Here is a 25488-nt window from a genome sequence, read left to right as displayed (position 1 = left end):
ACTACCTGTGTTCTTTTCTAGGATTTTTGAAAAAATTTTTAATGTTTATTTATTTATTTTGAGAGAGAGAGAGAGAGAGAGAGCAGGGGAGGGGCAGAGAGAAAGGAGGAAAGAGAATTCCAAGCAGGAATTCCACACTGTCAGTGCAGAGCCGGATGTGGGGCTCGAACTCATAAACCATGAGATAATGACCTGAGCTAAAACCAAGAGTCAGACACTTAATCTGCTGAGCCTCCCAGGTGCCCCTTTTTCCTAGGATTTTTTTATGATTTCAGGTCTCACATTTAGATCTTTAATCCATTTTGAATTTATTTTTCTGTATGGTGTAAGAAAGTGGTCTAGTTTCATTCTGTTACATGTAGCTGTCCAGTTTTCCCAACACTATTTGTTGAAGAGATATCCTTTTTCCTATTGGGTATTCTTCCTGCTTTGTTGAAGATTAATTGTTAGGTTTTATGTTTAGTTCTTTGATCTATTTTGGATTAATTTTTGATGTTAATATTTTAATGGTGTTGGGTGAGGGCACAACTTTGTTCTTTTGTATATGGATATACAGTTTTCCCAGTATCGTTGTGGAAAAGGTTTATTTGGGTACTATTAACATTCTTAATATGTTAAGTCTCCCAGGGTGCCTGGGTGGCTCTGTCAGTTAAGTGGCTGACTCTTGGTATTGGCTCAGGTCATGATCTCACGGTTTATGAGTTGGAGGCCTCATCAGGCTCTACACTGACAGCATGGAGACTGCTTGGGATTCTCTCTCCCTTTCTCTGTCCCTTTACCCACTTCTCTCTTTCTCAAAAATAAATAAATGAACATTTAAAAAGTGTTAAGTCTCTTACGTGGATGGAACTAGAGGGTATTATGCTAAGCGAAATTAGTCAGAGAAAGGCAAATATCAAATGACTTCACTCATATGAGGACTTTAAGACACAGAACAGATGAACACAAGGGAAGGGAAGCAAAAATAAGATAAAAACAGGGAAGGGGACAAACATAAGAGTCTTAAATATGAAGAATAAACAGAGGGTTATTGGAGGGGTTGTGGGAGGGGGGAAGGGCTAAATGGGTAAGGGGCATTAAAGAATCTATCCCTGAAATCATTATTGCACTATATGCTAACTAACTTGGATGTAAATTAAAAAAAATAAGTTAAAAAAAAGACACCCCCCCCCCAAAAAAAGAAAAAAAACGTTAAGCCTCCCAATCCATGGACATAGGCTGTTTCAATTATTTATGCCTTCTTTAATTTCTTTCAGCAATATTTTTTAGTTGCTTTCTAGAAGTCTTTTCCTTCTTGGTTAATTCCTAAGTATTTTATTCTTTTTGATGCTATTGTAAATGGAATTGTTTTTGTAATTTTCTTCTCAGATTCTTCATTGTTTTGTGTATAGAAATGCAACTGATTTTTGTGTGTTGACTTTGTATCCTGCAATTTTGCTAAATTCATTTATGCTAATAGGGTTTTTTTTTTTTTATGGAGTCTTTAGATTTTCTACATATAAGATCATATGGTCTGCAAACAGAGATAATTTTACTTGTTCCTTTACAATTTGGATGTACTTTTTATTTCTTTTTCTTGCCTAGTCCTCTGGTTAGAACGTTCAGTACTATGTTAAATAGCAGTGGTAAGAGTGGACGTCCTTGGGGTGCCTGGGTGGCTCAGTCAGTTGAGCATTTGACTCTTGATTTCTGCTCGGGTCATGATCCCAGGGTCGTGGAATGGAGCCCCACATTGGGCTCCACACTGAGCACGGAGACTACTTAAGATATTCTCTCTTTCTCCCCCTGTCCCTCTCCCCAGCTTGCATGCTCTCTTGGTCTCTCTCTTTCTAAAAAAAAAAGAAAGAAAGAAAAGAAAAGAAAAGAAAGGAAAAAAAGATAAAAGAGGGCATGCTTGCCTTGATCCTGATCTTAGAGGACAAGCTTTCAGCCTTTCACCATTTTGTATGGTATTCATTATGAGCTTTTCATGTATAGCTTTTGTTAATGTTGAGACAGTTTCTTTTTATTCCTATTATATTAAGTGTTTTGTCATGACAGGGTATTAAATTTTGTCAATTGCTTTTTCTGCATCAATTAAGATGATCCTGTGTTTTTTCCCCTTTATATTGTTGATGTAGTATATTACATTGATTCATTTTCTTATGTCACACCATCCTTGCATTTGAATTTTGTGTTATTTCTTGAGAAATAAATCCCACTTGGTCATGGTGTGTAATCCTTTTAATATGCTGCTGAATTATGTTTACTGGTATTTTGTTGAGGCTTTTTCCTAAATGTTCATAATGGATATTGGTCTGTACTTCTCTTTCTTGTAGTGTCTTTTTCTCGCTTTTGTATTAGAATTATGCTGGCTTCATAGAATAAGTTAGGAAGTAGTCCCTCCTCTTAATTTTTTGGAAAAGTTTGAAAATGATTGGCATTATTTCTTAAATGTTTGGTAGAATTTACTAGTGAAGCCATATGTTCCAGGTCTTTTATTTGTTGGAAGATTTTTGATTAATTATTCCATAGCCTTACTAATTATGTCTATTTCCTTGTGATTTAGTCTTGGTAAGTTTTGTGGTTTTAGGAATTTGCCCATTTCATCTAGGTTATCCAATTTGTTGGCATATAATTGTTCTTAGTACACTTATAATCTCTTTTTCCCCCCTGTAGAATTGGTGGTAAATGTCCCCACTTTCATTTATGATTTTAGCAATTTGAGTCTTCTTTTTTTCGTAGTCTATGTAACTAAAAGTTTGTCAATTTTGTTGGTCATTTTGAAGAACCAACTTTTGGTTTCACTGTTTTTCTCTATTCTCTATTTCATTTATATTTGCTCTGATTTTTACTATTTCCTTCTTTCTGCTAGCTTTGGGTTTAGTTTGTTCTTTTTCTAGTTCCTTAAGTTATAAAGGTAGGTTGTTGATCTCAAATATTTCTCTCTCTTTTTTTTAAATGTTTATTTTTGAGAGAGACAGAGACAGAGCACGAGCAGGGGAGGGGCAGATAGAGGGAGACACAGAATCTGAAGCAGGCTCCAGGCTCTGAGCTGTCAGGACAGAGCCCAATGCAGGGCTCGAACTCACAAACTAGATCATGACATAAGCCGAAGTCGGACACTTGACCAACTGAGCCACCCAGGCACCCTGTTCTTTCTTGCTTTTTAATGTAAGTATTTATAGCTACAAGTTTCTCCCTTAGCACTGTTTTGCTGTGTCCTGTACGTTTTGGTATACTATATTTTTGTTTTCATTCATCTCTCAGTATTTTCTTTTTTCCACCTCTGAGTATTTTCTAATTTCCCTTGTGATTTCTTCTTTCATACATTGATTGTTTAAAATTGTGTTGTTTAGTTTTCACAATTTTGCGAATTTTCTAGTTTTCATGTTATAGATTTCTGACATCATCACATTGTGGTCAGAGAAGATACTTTATATGGTCTATCTTTTAAATCTATTGAGATCTAATCTGTGTCCTAACGTGTGGTTTATCCTGGAAAATATTTCACGTTCACTGAGAAGAAGAATGTATATGCTGTTGTTATTGGGTGGAATGTTCTGTATATGTCTGTTAGTTCTAATTGGTTTACCTTGTTAATGGTCTCTATTTCCTTCCTTATGTTTTGTCGTGTTCTATCCATTATTGTGAGTGAAGTAATGAAGTCTCCAATTATTATTGTAGAACTATTTTGCCCTTTAGTTCTGTCAGCTTTAGTTTCGTATATTTTGATGGTCTGTAATTAGGTTTATAAATGTTTATAATTGTTATATCTTCTTGGTGTATTGAGCCTTTTATTAATATACAATGTCCTTTGTCTCTTGTACCTTTTTTGAATTAAAGTCTATTTTGTCTGATACTAGTATACCCAGTTCTGATTTCTTTTGGTTACTATTTGCATGGAATATCTGTTACCTTCCACTCACTTTCAACTGGTTTGTGACTTTGGATCTCAAATGAGACTCTTGTAGACAGCTTATATTTGGATCATGTGTTTTTCTCCATCATGCTGATCTCTGTCATTTGATTGGAGATTTTAATCCATTTACCTGTAATCACTGAAAAGGAGGGACTTACTTCTATCATTGTGTTAATTGTTTTTATAAGCTCTGTAGCTTTTTTTGTCCCTCATTCCCTGAATTCCTGTCTCCTTTTGTGTTTAGTTGATTTTTTTGGTAGTGAAAAGTTTAAATTCCTTCTTAATTTTCTTTTGTGTATATTCTCCAGCTATTTTCTTTGTTATATTTAACATCCCACAGTTACAATATTCTAATTTGAATTTATAGCAGCTTAACTTCAATGACATACAAAAGCTTTTCTCCTTTACATCTCTATCCCCACCCCTTTTGGTTGTTGATGTCACAGAATTACATCTTTATACATTGTGTGCCCCCAACCATAAACTGCTAATTCCTTTAAATGCATTAATCTCCTAATTAACCTAGTGTAGAGATACACACTAAGGTCACAGTAATACTAGCTATTACAGTAATAATTGCTTTTTTCTATAAATGTATTAGTCTCTTAAATTGTGTAGAAAACAAAAAAGTTACAAGCCATTGTTACAATAATACTAGCTTTTATAATTTCTCATTTATTTACCTTTATTAAGATCCTTATTTGGGGGCACCTGGGTGGCTCAGTCAGGCATCTGACTCTTCATCTCAACTCAGGTCTTGATCTCAGGGTCATGAGTTCAAGTCCCGCATTGGGTGTGGAGCCTACTTAAAACAAAACAAAACAAGAACCTTTAAGATCTTTATTTCTCCATAGACATTCAAGGGGTACTGCCTAGTGTCCTTTTTTTTTCTTTATGCAAATTATTTATTTAAATTTGAGTTAGTTAACATACAGTGTAATGTTAGTTTCAGACGTAGAATTTAGTGATTCATCACTTACATACAACACTCAGTGCTCACCACAAGTGCCCTTCTTAATATCCATCACCCATTTAACCCATCCCCCTGCCCACTTCCCCTCCAGCAATCTTCAGTTTGTTCTCTATACTTAAGAGTCTGTTTTATGGTTTGCCTCTCTCTCTCTCTCTCTCTCTCTCTCTCTCTCTCTCTTTTCTTTTCACCTTGAAGAACTCCCTTGAACAGTTCTTGGATGGCTTGTCTAGTGGTCACAAGTTCCATCAGCTTTTATTTATCTGGGAATGATTTGATTTCTCCTTCACTTTTGTAGGACAGTTTTGCTGGGTATAGGATTCTTGGTTGACAGGATTGTTGTTGTTTTTTTCCATTGAGCACTTTGAATATATCTTCCCATTGTCTTCTGGCCTTCTGTTGAATAATCCTATTGAGGATCCCTTGTATGTGATGATTCACTTCTCTCTCTCTACTCTGAAGATTCATTCTTTGTCTTAATCTTTTGAAAGTTTGATTACAGTGTGTCCCATTGGAGGTCTTGAGTTCATCTTACTTGTAGTTCATTGAGGTACTTGCATATTTATATTCATTTTTTTCATCATATTTGGGAAGTTTTCAGCCATCATTTCTAATATGTTCTCTCTGCCCCTGTCTCTGTTCTCCTTCTAGGACTCACATGACTTGTATGTTGGTCTTTTTGATGGTGTCCCATAGGTCCCTGAGACTCCATTTGCTTTTCTTAAATCTTTTTTTCTTTCTGCTCGTCAGAGTTGATAATTTCCATTGTCTTATCTTCAAGTTCATTGATTATCCTGCTTGCTTAATCTGCCTTTGAATCTCTCTATTGAAATTTTCATTTCTGTTATACTTTTTGGCTCCAGAATTTCTTTTTGTTTTCTTTTTAGTTTTCTATCTTTTTCTTGATATTTTCATTTTGATTACATATTGTTTAATTGACTTTCTTCAAATCTTTAGTTCTTTGAACAGTCTAAGGCCATTATTTCAAATGCTGTCTAATATATCTGCCATGAGATCTTTTTTAGGGACAGATTCTGATGAATTATTTTTTTCCTTTGAATGGGACATACTTTCCTTTGTTTTTGTATGCCTTGTGATTTTTTTTGGTGAACACTGGACATTTGAATCTAATAATGTGGTAACTCTGGAAATCAGATTTTCTTCTCTCCTCCAAGGTTTGCTGGACTTTGTTGTTGTTGTTGTATAGATTGATTGATTGGTTGGTTGATTGTAGGCCATTTATGTGCCAAAGATAAGCTGGGTGTGTAAACTTAAAGCCTTCTTATGTTTTTTCTGAGCCTTTCTTTAGGCATGCACAGTAACTTTCTAATTTTTCCTGTATATGCAGCTATTTTCTTTTGTTTTTTAAATTAAATTTTTAATTTTAATTCCAGTATAGTTAACATGCAGTGTAGTATTAGTTTCAGGTGTACAATGTAGTGATTTAGCAATTCTGTACATTACTCAGTGCTCATGATGATAAGGATACTGTTTAATCCCCATCACCTATTTCACCCATCTGCCCACTCATCTCCCTTTTGGTAAGCATCTGTGTGTTCTCTATAGTTAAGACACGGTTCCTTGGTTTGTCTTTTTTTCCCCCTTTGCTCATTTGTTTTGTTTCTTAAATTTCACATATAAGTGAAAGCTTATGGTATATTTGTCTTTCTCTGGCTGACTTATTTTGCTTAGCGTTATACTCTGCAGCCCTATCCATGTCATTGCAAATGGCAAGATTTCATTCTTTTAAGGCTGAATAATGTTCCATTGTATATATGTATGTGTAGATACATACATACACACACACACACACACACACACCCTGCATCTTCTTTATCCATTCATCTATTGATGGACAGTTAGGTTACTTCCATAATTTGGCTATTGTAAATAATGCTGCAGTAAACATACGGATGCATATATCCCTTTGAATTAGTGTTTTGTATTCTTGGGGTAAATACCCAGTTGTGTGATTGCTCGATAATAGTGTAGTTCTATTTTTAAGTTTTTAAAGAACCTCCATACTGTCTTCCACAAAAGGAAATAGAAGCAGAACAGCAAAGACAGTCTAAACCCAGCAGAAGAAGAGAAATAATAAAGATCACAGCAGAAATAAACAATATAGAATCTAAAAAAACTGTAGAACAGATCAATGAAACCAAGAGTTGGTTTTTTGAAAAAATAAACAAAATTGATAAACCTCTAGCCAGGCTTCTCAAAAAGAAAAGGGAGATGACCCAAATAGATAAAATCATGAATGAAAATGGAATTATTACAACCAATCCCTCAGAGATACAAGCAATTATCAGGGAATACTATGAAAAATTATATGCCAACAAAGTGAACAACCTGGAAGAAATGGACAAATTCCTAAACACCCACACACTTCCAAAACTCAATCAGGAGGAAATAGAAAGCTTGAACAGACCCATAACCAGCGAAGAAATTGAATCAGTTATCAAAAATCTCCCAACAAATAAGAGTCCAGGACCAGATGGCTTCCCAGGGGAGTTCTACCAGACGTTTAAAGCAGAGATAATACCTATCCTTCTCAAGCTATTCGAAAAAATAGAAAGGGAAGGAAAACTTCCAGACTCATTCTATGAAGCCAGTATTACTTTGATTCCTAAGCCAGACAGAGACCCAGTAAAAAAAGAGAACTACAGGCTAATATCCCTGATGAATATGGATGCAAAAATTCTCAATAAGATACTAGAAAATCGAATTCAACAGCATATAAAAAGAATTATTCACCATGATCAAGTGGGATTCATTCCTGGGATGCAGGGCTGGTTCAACATTCACAAATCAATCAACGTGATACATCACATTAATAAAAGAAAAGATAAGAACCATATGATCCTGTCAATCAATGCAGAAAATGCATTGACAAAACTCAGCAACCTTTCTTAATAAAAACCCTTGAGAAAGTTGGGATAGAAGGAACATACTTAAAGATCATAAAAGCCATTTATGAAAAGCCCACAGCTAACATCATCCTCAATGGGGAAAAACTGAGAGCTTTTTCTCTGAGATCAGGAACACGACAGGGATGTCCACTCTCACTGCTGTTGTTTAACATAGTGTTGGAAGTTCTGGCCTCAGCAATCAGAAAATAAAAGGAAATTAAAGGCATCAAAATTGGCAAAGATGAAGTTAAGCTTTCACTTTTTGCAGATGACATGATATTATACATGGAAAATCCGACAGACTCCACCAAAAGTCTGCTAGAACTGATACATGAATTTAGGAAAGTTGCAGCATACTGTCTTTCACAGTGTTTATATTCCCACCAACAGTATGTTAGGTTCCCCTTTCCTCATATCCTTGCCAACACTTGTTTCTCGTGTTTTCTATTTTAAGCCGTTCTGTCAGGTGTGAGGTGATTTTTCAATTTTGGTTGTGATTTGCATTTCCCCGATGATAAGTGATGTTGAGAACCTGTTCATCTGTCTGTAGGCCATCTGTACGTCTTCTTTGGAGAAATTTCTGTTCGTGTCTTCTGCCATTTTAAAATCGGATTGTTTTTTGGCTGTTGACTTATATAAGGTCTTTATGTAGTTTGAATATTAACGCTTTATTGGATATGTCATTTGCAAATATCTTCTCCCATTCAGTAGGTCTTCTAGCTTTGTTGATTTTTTCCTTTGCTGTGCAGAAGTTTGTATTTTGATGTGGTCCCAACAGTTTATTTTTGCTTTTATTACCCTCATCTCAGGACACATATCTAGAAAAACGTTGCTACAGCTGATATCAGAGAAGTTATTGCCTGTGCTCTCTCCTAGGATTTTTATGGCTTCAGGTCTCACATTTAGGTCTTTGACTCATTTTGAGTTTATTTTTGTGCATGGTGTAAGAAAGTGATCCGGTTTCATTCTTTTGCATGTTGCTGTCCAGTTTTCCCAACACCATTTGATGAAGAAATTGTCTTTTCCCCATTGCATGTTCTTTCTTTGTCTAAGGTTAATTGATCATATAATTGTGGGTCTATTTCTGGGTTTTCTATTCTGTTCCATTAATCTATGTGTCTGTTTTTATGCCAGTACTATAGTGTTTTGGTTACTTGTAATATTACTTGAAGTCTGGAATTATGATACCTCCAGTTTTGTTTTTACTTTTCAAGATTGCTTTGGAGATTTGGGATCTTTTGTGGTTCCCTACAAATTTTAGGAATGTTTGTTCTACTTCTCTGAAAAATGCTATTGGTATTTTGATAGGGATTACATTAAATCTGTAGATTGCTTTGGGTAGTGTAGACATTTTAATGATATTTGTTCTTCCAACCCATGAGATACATTTGTTTTTTAATGTACCAGACTTTAATGTCTGACTCTCCAAAGGGGAAAAGTGAAACATGTGAGGCGAATAGAGGGACACTGGCCTTTTAAATCTCTTGGAAGTCATTTCAGCTGGAGAGGGAGGGCTTGCAACAAAGGAGGAATTGCAGCAACAATAACCTGCTTCTTTGCATCTTTCGGATCAGAAGCAACAATCAGCAATCAGAGCACAAATTCCTGACATCTGGAGGACAGCATCCTTTTCTTTCACCCTAGCTCTTGTAAGCTATGTGCAAGCAGCTCCAAAGAAGTGCACAGGTGCCTGCCACTTGGCTGGGGATGGATATCTGCTACTTTTCCAAGAGCTGAAATTGGCTAAAATTGACTGTAATTTACTATCCAATTCTTTCCTTACAAGCCTTCAACAGACTCCGGGATTCTAAAAACAGTTACATCAGGCAGATTCTGCCAGCAAAATTGTCCTCTAGGTGGGGAGACAGATTCTGGTCCTTCCAACACCACCATCTTCCCATAATCTGAGGTCTTCTCTATTTCTTCATTTCAATAATGTTCACTCTTGCTTGTTACAGCAGAGTCATAAAAGCTTCTTTAAAGTAATTGATAATTTTAACCATCTGTTTCATTTTTAACATTCCCATGTATTGGTTGTTTTTCTCTTATAAGTTGAAGTTTTTTTGGTTCTTTTACTGTGTGTTTGGAAAGCCATTCCTTCAAGAGCTTCAAATCCTTAGTGTAGGGGACAGCCATTAAGTTCTACATTCCCTCATATGATCCTTGTGTTTATTATGTTTGTTAGTAGTTGGCATGGACAAGGAGAAATGGAATAGGAAGGAGAGAGAAAATGATAGTTCTGTTTTAAAAAATTGCAAAATGTAACAAATAAAGAAAACTGCCATCTTGGCATCATGATGTATAAATGTATACAGTATAAATGTATACAGTATAAATGTTTAGCTTAATGAATTATTACAAGGCAAATATTCTTGTAGTAATGGTAGTTGTATGTAGCCTGATGATTCAGAGAGCTGTTAGCAAGTCTGATTTCTCACTTCCCTTTCTTTTCCTTTCTTAGTTGTGTCTTCTTTGAACTCAGCCTGTCTTCAAGGGAAGAGAGAGTAAAGCTGAAGAGAGAAGAAAGAGTGGAACTGAATAGTATTTGTAATTCTAAGTCATGGCTGAGGTTATTGGTATTTTTTTCTCTTTTTCCAAGATTACAATAATTTCTTTCCAGGCCATTATATAAAGTTTCCTTATATTGAAACTTTCTTTCAAACTGAGCCCCATCCTGGAGCCTGGTTCCAAGCTCCTCCCTTCCAACAGTGGTGGGACTCATAGTCCAGAGCCTCAGTCCATACCATTCTCTTCTTTTTACACCTTTCCATATTCATTCAGTGAATCAATGAGCAAATATTGGCTCAGTCTTTTAATAGGAGCACTTCCCTTAAGGAACCATGAAGTCATCCCTCATCAGATTTGGGCTTTAGTGAAGTAGAGATATATGATGAATTTTATAAGTAATGCATAGCTTTGTTTCTACAGCAGGTAGTGGTGTTCAGGGATGTGGCTGTAGACTTCTCACAGGAAGAGTGGGAATTTCTGGACCTGAAGCAGAGAAACTTGTACAGAGATGTGATGTTGGAAAACTACAGCAACTTGCTCTCATTGGGTAAGGACACCCCTCTCCCGTCTCCCAGTAATTAAGATTCTGCTTTATGTACAGATCTTTGTATAAACAACTTTTATGTATGCATATAGGACAGCTTTTTTGAACTTAGTACATAAAAGTACTTGATACTGAAAAAAAAAAAAAAAAAAAAAAAAAAACCTGTTACCTAGAATGTCTCCATCCTCATCCTCTGCTGTAAATTTTCTAGATGCCTTTCATCTTCCCCATCCTTTAGACAATCTTGACATATTTATCTGAGTTTTTCCCTTCTTCACCAAGGAATTAGGTCTGAATTTTGGATATCCTTGACATAACTAAGTCCTGTTTCCTTTTTTATTGTTTTCAATAGGACTCCCTCTTCCTAAACCAACTTTGATCTCCTTTTTGGAACAAGATAATGAGCCTTGGATTGTTGAGAGAGAGTCACCAAAAGGCCTGTACCCAGGTAGGTGAGGGAAATTTAGAGAGGGGGAAGCTGTGCAAGAATAGACCACCTGCTCAGTGAGATGATAGCCCTTAGGTGAGAGCATCCAGAATGTTCTTCAAAGAGGGAGGTGTTCTCTTTTTTTCCACAGTGACAAGCGTTCTGGCTACAATTAAGATCCAGTTCTTTCCCTGTTTCTCTTTCTCTTTTGGTCTTAAATAGTTTCTCCATCTCCTGGTGTATGTATTTTCTCTAAATATTACTCTTATTTTAGCTACTTTCCAATAATCTGCACCCATTTCTTTACTAGTTTTTCTTTGATTCAGTGTTTTATTTATTCCATTTTTTGTCAGATCATAGAATACATTCATTTTTCTATTGTGGTAAAAAATCCCCACATACATAACATTTGCCATTTTAACCATTTTTAAGCATTCAGTATAGTAGTGTTAATTATATGCACATAAGTTGTCCAACAGAGCTATAAGATTTTTTCATCTTGCAAAATTGAAATTCTATACCCATGGAACAACCACTTCCTTTTCCCACCTCCTCATCCCCTGGCAACCATTTTACTTTCTAAGAGTTTGACTACTTTAGATATCTCATATAAGTAGAATCATGCAGTATTTGTCTTTTTGTCACTGGGTTATTTCACTTAATGTCCTCAAGGTTTATCTATGTTGTAGTATATGACAAGTTTCCTTCTTTTTAGGTCCAAATAAGATTCCATTATATGTATATACCATATTTTCTTTATCCATTCTACTGTCAGGACATTAGGTTGCTTCTACCTCTTGGCTATTGTGAATAGTGCTACAATTAACATGGGTGTGCAAACATCTCTTCAAGATTCTGTTTTCAATTCTTTTGGATATATACTCAGAAGTGGAATTGCTAGAACGTATGGTAACTCTAATATATTGAGGAACCTCTCAGGTTTCCATAGTGGCTCTACCATTTAACATTCCCACCAATAGGGCATGAGGATTTCAATTTCTTCACATTCTTGTCAACACTTATTATTTTCTGTTCTTTTTTTGATAGCAACCATCCTAATGGGTATGAGGTGATATCTTGTGGTTTTATTTTACATTTCTGTGATGGTTAGTGATACTTTTCATGTGCTTGTTAGCCATTTGTATTTCTTTTTTGGAGAACAGCTATTCAAGTCCTTTGCCCCTTTTAAATCAGGTTGGTTTTTCTGTTGTTGTTGAGTTGTTGGGATTCTTTGTATATTCTGGCTATTAACTCCTTATCAGATATATGGTTAGCAGATATTTCTCACATTCTGTAGATTGCCTTTTCACTCTCTGGACTGTTTCCTTTGCTGTGCAGATGTTTTTAAGTTTGATGTAATCCAGTTTTTGTGTTTTTTGTTTTTGGTGGCCTATCCAGGAAATCATTGCCAGATGCAATGTCACAAAACTTTCCCCAATATTTTCTTCTAAGACTTTCAAGTTTCAGTTTTTATGTTAGGACTTTAGTCTATTCCTAGTTCATTTTTGTGTATGATCTAAGGTATGGATCCAACTTCATTCTTTTGCATGTGGATATCCAGTTTTCTCAGCACCATTTTTTGAAAAGACTGTCCCTTCTCTGCTGTGTAGCCTTGACATCCTTGCTGAAGATCACTTGATGATATATGAATTTTTAAATTTATTTTCACCAGCCTACTTATTTTTGAAGTTAAAGTGCTAAAATTTGTCAGATGCAGAGAAAGCAATCCAAAGAATTAGATAAAAAAGTTGGAGGGGCTCCTGGGTGGCTCAGTCGGTTAAGCTTCTGACTCTTGATTTCAGCTTGGGTCATGATCTTGCAGTTTGTGAGTTCAAGCCCCGCATCAGGCTCTGCACAGCCTGCTTGGAATTTTCTCTCTCTCCCTGTCTCTCTGTTCCTCTCCCACTTGTGTTCTTTCTCTCAAAATAAATAAATAAACTTAAAAACCTCTGGGTTATCGTTCTCTTCTCTCAGATACAAGTTGTTTTTATAACTCAATTTAATATAACTTAATATATACATATGTCTGTATATAATCCGGCCAAACGATACATTTATTGTTTTCACTTTTTATCTTAAAATTTTTGAAACATACACAAAAGTAGACTGAATAGTATGACCATCCCCTGACCCAACCCATGTACCATTCAGCATTAATAGTTATCAACTTTTTGCCAATCTTAGGTCTTTTCAAGTTTATTTATTTATTTAACTAAACTCAACACCCAATGTGGGGCTCGAGCTCACGACCCCAAGATCAAGAATCACACGCGCTTCCAACTGAGCCAGCCAGGCACCCCTCACCAATCTTGTTTTATCTAGTCCTCTCTAAGTTGTTGTTGTTGTTGTTGTTTCTGCAGTATTTTGAAGCCTGTCCCAGACATTACAAATAAAGTCTTCAGTACAAACAATATGTTTCAATGACAATATTCTTAAAGCTTAGTTTTTAATAATTCATCTTATTGAAACCTCTTATGTTTATAAATGCTTGTTTTACCATCATAAAGTTATTCATAGATAAGAATATATAAGTATATACACTTATGGAGGTTTTGTGGTAACTATTTTCTTTATCTGAATTTTAATTTCTTTAGAACTCAATATTGTATTAGTACAACATCCCAAGAATAATTAGGAGTTTTAGAAAATATACTTAGGATCACATTGTAAAGAACATGGTCATGTTGATTTAAGAATATAACAGAAAAATATAACACCTTAAAACTTTACCTAGGTAATGTAAGTATAACTGTGTAGGTCCATATAATTTGCAGTATTGTCAGAGGTTTATAAGAATCAATTTATAAAGATGAGTTATTTCAATCACAACTGAATCTAGGTATACACCCACATTTATGCATATTTATATTTATGTAATCTTCAGTTTTAGTGCATGTAGTAACTTCTCTGGTCCATAACACAAGTAAATACTTAGCGTGTTCTATTTAATTTAGGCTTTTTTAAAAAATTTATTTATTTTTTTAATTTACATCCAAATTAGGTAGCATATAGTGCAACAATGATTTCAGGAGTAGATTTAGGCTTTTTTGTTTTTTACAACAGTTCAGTCTTATAAGAACTAAAATGTTATTTTATTTACATCTGGGAGAAGAGCTTAAAGAAAATGAACTGAACTATAATTACTTGGGCAAAACATTATTAGGTAAGGCAGTGAATCAGAATCATAACTCTCATAGAGGTTATGGGTTATTTCCACAAGATATAGCAATGATCTCTGAAGGTAAGGCCTGTTGTTGTTTAGGACTCATTTGTGAAAACTAGCATTGGTGAGGGCTATTTTATGGCCCAGGAAGGCTGTCTGATGTTCTCTACAGGTACAGCATAGAGAGGTCATGAGTTTTTCATAGTCTTGATGCATTTATTCATTGATTTCCTTTTATTATCAACTTGAACAAACATGCTGGGAAAAAAAATTAGCTTTTTATCATATGTACTCAGATACTCTTGACAGACATTGTCACATATTTTATTTAAAAAAAATTTTTTGGGGGGCGCCTGGGTGGCTCAGTCAGTTAAGCGTCCAACTTCAGCTCACGTCATGATCTCACGGTTTGTGAGTTTGAGCCCCACGTTGGGCTCTGTGCTGACAGCTCAGAGCCTGGAGCCTGCTTCGGATTCTGTGTCTCCCCCTGTCTCTACCCCTTCCCCACTTGTGCTCTTTCTCTCTCTCTCTCTCTCTCTCTCTCTCTCTCTCTCTCTCTCTCTCTCTCTCTCTCTCAAAAATAAATAAAATGTAAAAAAAAATTTTTTTTTAATTATTTTTGAGAGAGCAAGACAGGGTGCGAGTAGGGGAGGGGCAGAGAGCGAGAGGAAGATACAGAATCTGAAACAGGCTCCAGGCTCTGAGCTGTCAGCACACAGACCAATGCAAGGCTTGAACTCGGGAATGGGGAGATCATGACCTAGGCTGAAGTCAGACACCCAACACACTGAGCCACCCAGGCACAACCTTGTCACATATTTTAAAAATTAACTTTACAAAATCTTTTATTGAAATAACACATGGTATCAGTTTAGTCCAAATTGCCTTCTTACCAAGCAACGTTTATAGACTACTTCTTTCTTTGCCATTTTTTTTTTTTTTGCACTGCCACCTTGAGCATTTATTCTTAAGCAGATTAATTTTCAGAGTCAGGTTTTCTGTTCCTTTGGTTTATTAGCTTTTACCTCTTTTTCTCTCTGCCCACAAACCAATATTCTGTTCTTATTTACAATCAATTAATACTTGGTAGAAGTAAATCCTTTTTGTTTTGGGGAATACTATGTAGCATTATTCTTCTTTAAAAGTTTATAAATGCTTAGTAAAATATTTTTTTAATATGAAATTTATTGTCAAATTGGTTTCCATACAACACCCAGTGCTCATCCCAACAGGTGCCCTCCTCAATGCCCATCACCCACTTTCCCCTCCCTCCCACTCCCATCAACCCAGGAGGGAGAGTAAATGCTTAGTAAAATATTAAGAAAATGCAGACCTGTAATTATATCAACTAGAGAAAACCACAGGATTGCTCTGGGTGAACTTTATTGTATCATGGATAACTACTGGTTTATAAACCTAAGTCTGGAATTTTTTAGTTTTTAGTATTTTTAGTTTCTTAGTATTCTGTTGTATGGATATTTTTCAGTTATTTAACCAAAATTCCAATGATAAATACAGACACTGTCTAAAAATTTTTGCTATTAAATATATAACTTTACCACTTCGTACATACTAAAACGGCTATACTAAAAAAGATAGGAGCAAGTGTTGGGATGTGGGGAAAAGGAACCCTCATACACTGCTGGTGGGAATGTAAAGTGGGGCAGCTATTTTGGAAGACTGACCACTCCTCAAAAAGTTAGAGTTACCATTTTACTCAGCAATTATACTCCTAGGTATAGAAGAAAATTGAACATCCACAGAAAAACTTGTACGTGACTATTCATTACAGCATTATTCACAATCACTAAAATGTAGAAACAACCCAAATGTCCATCAGCTGATGAGTGGACAAATAAAATATGGTATATCCATACAATGTAACATTATTTGTCACTAAAAAGGAGTGAAATACTCATATATACCACAATAGGGATGGCCCTTGAAAACATATGTTAAGTGAAAGAAGCCAACACAGAAGAACATATATTGTATGATTCCATTTACATAAAATGTCCAGAACATTTGAAATGTCAAATCTATGGAGATACAAAGTAAATTAGTAGTTGCCTAACGCTGGTGAGGTTGGGGGACAACAGGAAGTTACTGCTGAAGAATACAAGTTTCTTTTGGGGATGATGAATATGTTCTAAACTTGAGTGTGGTGATGGTTGTAAACTGTGTAAATATACTAAAAACCACTGAATAATGCACTCTAAATGAGCAAATTATATGAATTATATCTCAATAAAGCTGTTATAAAAGAGTATTATCTCTATTACTCTGTTCTTGAATAATTATTTCTTTGATTTTTAAAAAATATTTTTAATTACAAAAGGAATACATACATACATTCTTCTTTGTAAAATCAGAGATGTTACATTGGTTGATTGATTGACTAACTGGCCATCTGTTGGCCATCTTTGGTCATCTTTAGTCACTCTTTAAAGAAGACATCTTTAGGTTATCTGCCCATTTTTTAACCAGATTGCTTGTTTTTTGGTGTTGAGTTATAGAAGTTCTTTATATATTTTGGATACTAACCCTTTATTGGATATATCATTTGCAAATATCTTCTCCCATGCAGTAGGTTGTGTTTTTGTTTTGTTGATGCTTTCCTTTGCCTTGAAAAAGCTTGTAGTCCTAACAATTTATTTTTGCTTTTGTTTCCTTTGCCTTAGGAGACATATCTAGAAAAATGTCACTATGGCTAATGTCAGAGAATTACTGTTTGTGCCCTCTTCTAAGATATTTATGGTTTCAGGCCTTACATTGAGGTCTGTAGTCCATTTTGAGTTTATTTTTGTATATGTTGTTATAACATGGTCCAGTTTCATTCTTTTGCATGTTGCTGTCCACTTTTCCCAGGACCATTGATGAAGAAGAGACCATGTTTTCCTCATTGGATATTCAGATCAATTGACTATATAGCATGGGTTTATTTCTGGGCTCTCTGTTCTGTTCCACTGGTCTATGTGTCCTTTTTTGTGCCAGTACCATATTGTTTTGATGACTACAACTTCATAGTATATCTTAAAATCTGGAATTGTGATACCTCCAGTTTTGTTATTCTCTCTCAACATAGCTTCGGCTATTCAGGGTCTTCTGTAGTTCCATAAAAATTTTAGGATTATTTGTTCTAGTTCAGCAAAAAATGCTGTTGGCATTTTGATAGGGATTGCACTAAATCTGTAGATTGCTTTGGGTGGTATAGACATTTTAGCAATATTAATTCTTCCAATCTGTAAACATGGAAGATCTTTCTATTTGTATTGTCTTCAATTTCTTTCATTAATGTTTTATAGTTTTCAGAGTACATGTCTTTCACCTCCTTGGTTAAATTTATTCCCAGACATTTTATTTATTTATTTATTTAAAAAAAATTTTTTTAACATTTATTTATTTTTGAGACAGAGAGAGACAGAGCATGAACAGGGGAGGGGCAGAGAGAGAGGGAGACACAGAATCTGAAACAGGCTCCATGCTTTGAGCTGTCAGCACAGAGCCCGATGCGGGGCTCGAACTCACAGACAGTGAGATCATGACTTGAGCCGAAGTCAGACGCTTGCTTAACCGACCAAGCCACCCAGGCATCCCTATTCCCAGACATTTTAATATGAATCAAAACCACAATGAGATTACCTCACACCTGTCAGAATGGCTAAAATTTACTACTCAGGAAACAACAGATGTTGACAAGAATGTGGAGAAGGGGGAACACTTTTGCATTGTTCGTGGGAATGCAAACTGGTACAACCACTCTGGAAAACAGTGTGGATGTTCATCAAAAAATTAAAAATAGAACTACCCTGTGACCCAGCAATTGCACTACTAGGTATTTATCCAAAGGATACAAAAATGCTGATTCAAAGGGGCACATGCACCCCAATGTTTATAGCAGTGCTATCAACAATAGCCAAATTATGGAAAGAGCCCAAATGTCCATCGACTGATGAGTGTATACAAAAGATGTGGTGTATATATACAATGGAATATTACTCAGCAATCAAAAAGAATGAAATCTTGCCATTTGCAACAATGTGGATGGAACTAGAGGGTATTATGCTAAGCAAAATAAGTCAGTCAGAGAAAGACAAATATCATATGATATCATTCATGTGTGGAATTTAAGAAATACAATAGATGAACATAGGGGAAAGGAAGGAAAAATAAGATAAAAACAGAGAGGGAGGCAAACCATAAGAGACTCTTAAATACAGAGAACAAACTGAGGGTTGCAGGAGGGGTGATAGGTGGGAAGATAAGCCTAATTGGGTGATGGGCATTAAGGAGGGCACTTTTTGGGATGAGCACTGGGTGTTATATGGAACTTATGAGTCATTAAATTCTACTTCTGAAGCCAATACTACACTATATGTTAACTGACTTGAATTAAAAAAGATTTATTCCCAGGCATTTTATTATTTTTGGTGCAATTATAAATGGAATTGTTTCCTTAATTTCTCTTTCTGCTGCTTCATTATTAGTATATGGAAATGCTACCGATTTCTGGGTATTAATTTTATATCCTATAACTTTACTGAATTCATTTATTACTTCTAGTAGTTTCTTGGTGGAGTCTAGCATTGTCTATGTATAGTATATCATCTGCAAGTAGTGACAGTTTAACTTCTTTATCAATGGATGCCTCTTGTTTCTTTTTCTGGTATTATTGCTGTGATTAGGACTTCCAGTATTTTGTTGAATAAAAGTGGTGAGGTGGATATCCTTGTCTTGTTCCTGATCTTAGAAGCTCTCAGATTTTCACCATTTAGTATGATGTTAGCTGTGGGTTTTTCATATATGGCATTTGTAACATTGAGGTATGTTCCCTCTAATCTACTTTGTTGAGTTTTTTTTCCTGGATGGATGTTGAATGTTGTCAAATGCCTTTGCTGCATCTGTTGAGATGATCATAATGATATTTATCCTTCCTTTTATGGATGTGGTATATCACATTGATTGATTTGCAAATATTCAATCATCCTTGCATCCCCAGAATAAATCCCACTTGATCGTGGTGAATGATCCTTTTAATGTACCGTTGGATTTGGTTTGCTAATATTTTGTTGAGGATTTTTGCATTTATATTCATCAGGGATATTGGCCTGTAGTTTTTTCGTGTGTATGGTGTCTTTGTCTGGTTTTATTATTAGGGTAATGCTGGCTTCATAGAATATATTTGGAAGCATTCCCTCCTCTTCTTTTTTTGGAACATTTTGAGGAGAATAGCTATTAACTCTTCAAATGTTTGGTAGAATTCACCTGTGAATTCATCTCAGAGATATTACACTTAAAATAATCGTCCCTTTGATTTACCATAACAATCCCAATTTTTAAAAAAGTTTTTATTTAAATTCCAGTTAGTTAACATACAGTGTAATAATAGTTTCGGGTGTACAATATAATGATTCAGCACTTCCATACTAAACCCAGTGTTCATCACAAGTGCACTCCTTAATCCCGGTCACTTAATTTAACCCATTCCCCCCCACACCTCCCCGCTGGTAACCTTCAGTTAGTTCTCTATAGTTAGGAGTCTATTTCTCGGTTTGCCCCTCTCTTTTTTTCCCCTTTGCTTGTTTTGTTTCTTAAATTCTACATATGAGTGAAATCATATGGTATTTATCTTTCTCTGACTACTTCGCTTAGCCTAATACTCTCTAACTACATCCAGGTCATTGCAAATGACAAGATTTCATTCTTTTTTGTGGCTGAATAATATTCCATAATATGTATATACAAATATATACACATATACACACACATACAAATACCACATCTTCCTTACCCATTCATCAGTCAATGGACACTTGGACTGTTACCATAATTTGCCTATTGTAGATAATGCCATATAAACACTGGGATGCATGTATCCCTTTGAATTAGTATTTTTATATTCTTTGCATAGATATCTAGTAGTGAAGTTGCTGGATTATAGGGTAGTTTTATTTTAACTTTTTGAGGAACCTCCATACTGTTTTCCACAATGGCTGCACCAGTTTGCATTCTCACCAACAGTGCATGAGGTTCTCCTTTCTCCACATCCTCACCAACACCTGTTGTTGATTTTAGTCATTCTGACAGGTGTGAGGTGATACCTCATTGTAGTTTTGATTTATAGTTCCCTGATGATCAGTGATGATGAGCATCTTTCATGTGTCTGTTAACCATCTGTATGTCTTACTTGGAAAAATGTCTATTCATGTCTTCTGCCCATTTTTAAATTGGATTATTCATTTTTGGAGTGTTAAGTTTGATAAGTTATTTATATATTTTGTATACTAACCCTTTATCAGATATATCAGTCATTTGCAAATATCTTCTCCCATTTTGTAGGTTGCTTTTAGTTTTGTTGATTGTTTCCTTCACTGTGTAGAAGCTTTTATTTTTATGTAGTTCCAATTGTTTAATTTTTCTTTTGTTTCCCTTGGCTCAGGAAACGTATCTAGAAAGACGTTGTTATGGTTTTGGCCATAATTAATTCAAATAATTCTACTTGTCTCTCTCTTCTCCTTCTGGTATTCTAATTATGTGCCCTCTTGACATTATCCCGTAAGTCTTGGATGATCTGTTCTGTTTTTTGTTTGTTTTGTTTTTAAATTCATTTTTCTTTTTGCATTCATTTTGGAAAGTTTATATTGACCTTTCTTCAATAGGGAAGAGGGAATCAGAATTCAGTCAAGATGCATACTTTGCATTTGGTGGTTCTATGTATTTAATCTCTTTGGATCTAGAACCATTTTTTTCCATGATAGTAAATTTTTAAGAGTACATGTCAGTTGTCTTATAGAATATTCCACATTCTGGGTTTTTCTCATTCCTCACTTATAATATTCTTTAACTTGTGCCTCTGTATTCTGTACTACCTGGAAGTTAGATTTCATAGCTTGTTTGGATTCAGCTTAAACATTTGTGGTAAGAATACTTTAAAGATGATGCTGTGTATTTTTATATTGCATCACATTTTCCATCCACCCTTAGTAGAAAATAGAGGTAAATATCTTTCAGACCTTGAGGTGGGAAATGACTTCTTAAATAAGATGCAAAAATAACTGACTATAGAAGAGGATAACTATAGCAAGTTGTTACTGAATTCTCAAGTATGCATGGCTTTTATATTGTTTCTATTTGCATTTTCACTTAAAAATCCTGTTTTTATAAGCTGTTTTGTAATTTAATATCTAATAATATAAGAGCCCCCATTTTATTTTGTCAGAATATTATTATCTATGGTTGTTATATAAATACCCTTGTATATACATTTTTAATCACCTTGTCAAATATTATAAAAGTCCTTTTGGGCTTTTCATTAGAGTTAACACCAAGTTTTATATCAATTTGGCAAGAGTTGACATTTTTCCTACATTGAGCATCCCTTCCATAAATGTTGCATATCCATCCCTTTATTGGGATCTTTTATGATCATCATTAAGAATTTTAAATTTTATAGTTTTATCCATGAAAATCTTTGAACATCTCTGCTGTTATTCCTTAAAACTTGAGAACTTTTGTTAGTTATTATAAACAAAATCATTTTCCTGTTATAATTCCTAATTGATTATTACTGACATACAATTTATTTTTCACAGCTGTTTTTTTATAATCCTTCCATCCTTGCCAAATTGGCTTATTACTTCCATTGGTTTATGGGGTTTGCAGGTTTTTTTTTTTTTAATTTTTTTTTAATGTTTATTTATTTTTGAGACAGAGACAGAGCATGAATGGGGGAGGGTCAGAGAGAGAGAGGGAGACACAGAATCTGAAATAGGCTCCAGGCTCTGAGCTGTCAGCACAGAGCCCGATGCAGGGCTTGAACTCAAGGACCGCGAGATCATGACCTGAGCTGAAGTCGGACGCTTAACCAACTGAGCCACCCAGGCGCCCCAGGGGTTTGCAGTTTTTGATACCTGATTTCCTTTGTCTTAAGAACCCAGGCTCCTTTCTTGCTGTTTTCCTATCTTAATGTATAGCTCTGATAAGGAGTCTCCTTCTTTGACCAAAGTTTAGTCAGGCTCCTCTGAGCCCTCTTCTTGAGTAGACTTTATTTTTTGGCCTTCTGTCCAAGGTCTGCTGAGCCCATTTCAGCAAGAATCCTGCCAAGGCAGTTTAGCAAGAATTCCCACACTCCTGATACCTAACCAAGTTACTCTGAGTAATTTTCTATCCAGTGACTCCTTCAATCTGCCTGTTGGGTATAAATCCCCAGATGTCCCTGTTGAATTTAGAGTTGAGTTCATCATTTAGAGTTGAGTTCATCTGAACTTGGAATAGTTCAGACCCTTACTGCAGTAATCTTGAATACAGTCTTCCTTGCCTGTTTAACTTGCAATTTTCTTTTTTTTTTCTTTTTTAAAAGTTTATTCATTTTTAAGTCTTTTTAAAAATTTATTTTTATTTTTGTTTTTTTTTAACGTTTTTATTTATTTTTGAGACAGAGAGAGACACAGAATGAACGGGGGAGGGGCAGAGAGAGAGGGAGACACAGAATCTGAAGCAGGCTCCAGGCTCTGAGCCATCAGCCCAGAGCCCGACGTGGGGCTCGAACTCACGGACCACGAGATCGTGACCTGAGCTGAAGTCGGATGCTTAACCGACTGAGCCACCCAGGCACCCCTTTTTAAACATTTTTTAATGTTTATTTATTTTTGAGAGAGACAGATTGTGAGTGGGTGGGGGGGGCGGGGACGGGCAGAGAGAGAGAGAGAGAGAGACACAGGAATCTGAAGTAGGCTCCAGGCTCTAAGCTGTCAGCACAGAGCCTGACGGGGGCTTGAACTCACGAACTGTGAGATCATGACCTGAGCTGAAGTCAGACGTCTAACTGACTGAGCCACCCAGGTGCCCCAATGTTTATTCATTTTTGAGAGACAGAGCATGATCAGGGGAAGGGCAGGGAGAGAGGGAAACACAGAATCCTAAGCAGGCTCCAGGCTCTGAGCCGTTAGCAGAGAGTCCAATGTGGGGCACGAACCCAGGAACTGTGAGATCACGACCTGAGCCGGTCAGAAGCTTAACCAACTGAGCCACCCAGGCGCCCTACAGTTTTTCTTTGACATTCCCATCCTCAAGGTGATCTCATGATCTGAAAAGCCTACTGCCACTCCAGCAAACACATCTGCATTCTGAAAAGAGGAAGGAAGAAAGAGGTGGTAGAGGACAAGAAGTGTACATCTCTCATTGGGGTCAGCTCTCTTCAAGTAATCCTCTCAGAAAATACCATAGAAAGTACCACACAAAACTTTTGCATATATCTCAGGGACCAGAACTTAATCACATGGACACACTCAACTGCATGGATAGTCTTTCAGCTGGGCACATTGCTGCTTCATTTAAAATCAGGATTCTGCAGGTACCTGAGTGGCTCAGTTGGTGGAGTGTCCAACTCTTGGTTTCGTCTCAAGTCATGATTCCAGGGTTGTGGGGTCAAGCCCCATGGTGGCGCAGAGGCTGCTTGGGATTTTCTCTCTCCTCCTCTCTCTGTCCTTTCCTCTCCCTCCCCACCTCTCTCAAATAAATAAAATGGAAAAAAATTTTAAATAAGGATTCTGTTATTAAGGAACAGAAAGGAAGATGATATATTGGGTATCAAGTAGCAATCATTGCCACTGGTGGGGGGTGAAATTAAAGAGACCATACAGGAGTTACTGCAATTCAGATGAGAGATTAATTTTTTCAGCTTTACTGAGATATAATTGGCATATAACATTGTGTAAGTTTAAGATGTACAACATAATGATTTGCCACATGTATATACAGTGAAATGATTACAATAAAGTTAATTATCACATCACCTCACATAATTACCTTTGTGTGTGTGTGTGTGTGTGTGTGTGTGTGCATGTGCATGGTGAGAACATTTAAAATCTACTCTCTCAGCAAGTTTTAAAAAATTTTTATTTATATTTGAGAGAGATAGAGACAGAGTGCGACCTGGGGAGGGGCAGACAGAGAGGGAAACACAGAATCTGAAGCAGGTTCCAGGCTCTGAGCTGTCAGCACAGAGCCTGACGCGGGACTCAAACCCACAAACCATGAGGTCATGACCTCAGCCAAAGTCAGACGCTTAACCGACTGAGCCACCCAGGCGCCCCACCTCTCAGCAACTTTTAAGTATACAATATAGATTAACTATGATCACCATGCTGTACATTAGATTCCAGAACTTATTTATCTTATAACTGGAAGTTTGTACCCATAGATCAACATCTCTCCATTGCCTCCACCCTTAGCCCCTGGCAAGCACCAATCTACTCTCTGTTTCTATGAGTTTGGCTTTTTAGATTTCACATATAAATGAGATCATGAAATACTGGCCTTTCTCCATATGACTTATTTCATAGCATAATGCCCTCAAGGTTCATCCATGTTGTCACAAATGGCAGGATTTCCTTCTTTTTTATGGCTGAATTACATCCCATTGTATATGTAAACACCACATTTTCTTTATTCATTCATGTGTCAGTGGACACTTAAGTTGTTCCAGGTCTTGGCTTTTGCAACTAATGTTGCAATGAACATGGAGGTGCAAATATCTCTTCAAGATAGTGATTTCATTTCCTTTGAATATATACTCAGGAGTAGGATTGTTGGATCATATGGTAATTCAATTGTTAATCATTTGAGCAACCTCAAATTTTCCACAGTGGCTGTAACAATTTACATTCCTACCAGTAGTGTGCAAGGGTTCCCTTGTCTCCACATCCTGGTCAGCACTTGTTATTTCTTGTCAATTTGATAATAGCCATTCTATCAGGTGTGAGGTGATATCTCATTGTGGTTTTGATTTGCATTTCCCCAGTGATTAGTGATGTTGAGCATATTTTCATGGACATTTGTATGTCTTCTTTGGAAAAATGTCTGTTTAGGTCCTTTTCCCATTTCTTAATCACACTATTTTTTTTTTTTTTTTTTTTGCCATTGAGTTAAATGAGTTCCTTATATGTTTTGGATATTAACCCCTTATCAGATAAATTCTTTGCAAATATTTTCTTATTTGAGAAATCATTTATGCTTCGGTTTGAGTATTGGCAGTGGATATCAAGAAATGAGAAAAAAAAAGTGAA

The 25488-nt window shown here is 35.9% G+C and overlaps 2 protein-coding genes across 11 annotated transcripts in view; one reads left to right on the top strand and one right to left on the bottom strand.

The window, feature by feature from the left end:
• Positions 1-25488, bottom strand: part of ZFP30 (ZFP30 zinc finger protein) — a 125735-nt gene that overhangs the window by 40951 nt on the left and 59296 nt on the right. The window contains exon 1 of one of the 10 annotated variants that reach the window (XM_015544121.2): positions 4585-4625. The exons of the other annotated variants lie outside the window; for them this stretch is intronic. The gene's annotated coding sequence lies outside the window, so the exon portion shown is untranslated. Of the gene's footprint in view, positions 1-4584; positions 4626-25488 lie in introns of those variants that run through there. 10 annotated transcript variants of the gene reach the window in all.
• The window catches only part of LOC102960504 (zinc finger protein 585A), a 59314-nt gene continuing 44097 nt past the window's right edge, over positions 10272-25488 (top strand). The window contains exons 1-3 of the mRNA XM_042968892.1: positions 10272-10349; positions 10709-10835; positions 11185-11280. Of these exons, the coding sequence (XP_042824826.1) occupies positions 10341-10349; positions 10709-10835; positions 11185-11280 (232 nt within the window). The 5' untranslated portion in view covers positions 10272-10340. The remainder of the gene's footprint in view (positions 10350-10708; positions 10836-11184; positions 11281-25488) is intronic.

This window comes from Panthera tigris, chromosome E2, assembly GCF_018350195.1.
Source record: "Panthera tigris isolate Pti1 chromosome E2, P.tigris_Pti1_mat1.1, whole genome shotgun sequence".
NCBI lineage: Eukaryota > Metazoa > Chordata > Mammalia > Carnivora > Felidae > Panthera > Panthera tigris.
The sequence above is the reverse complement of the archived record's forward strand: the minus strand, read 5'-3'. Positions and strand labels throughout refer to the sequence as shown.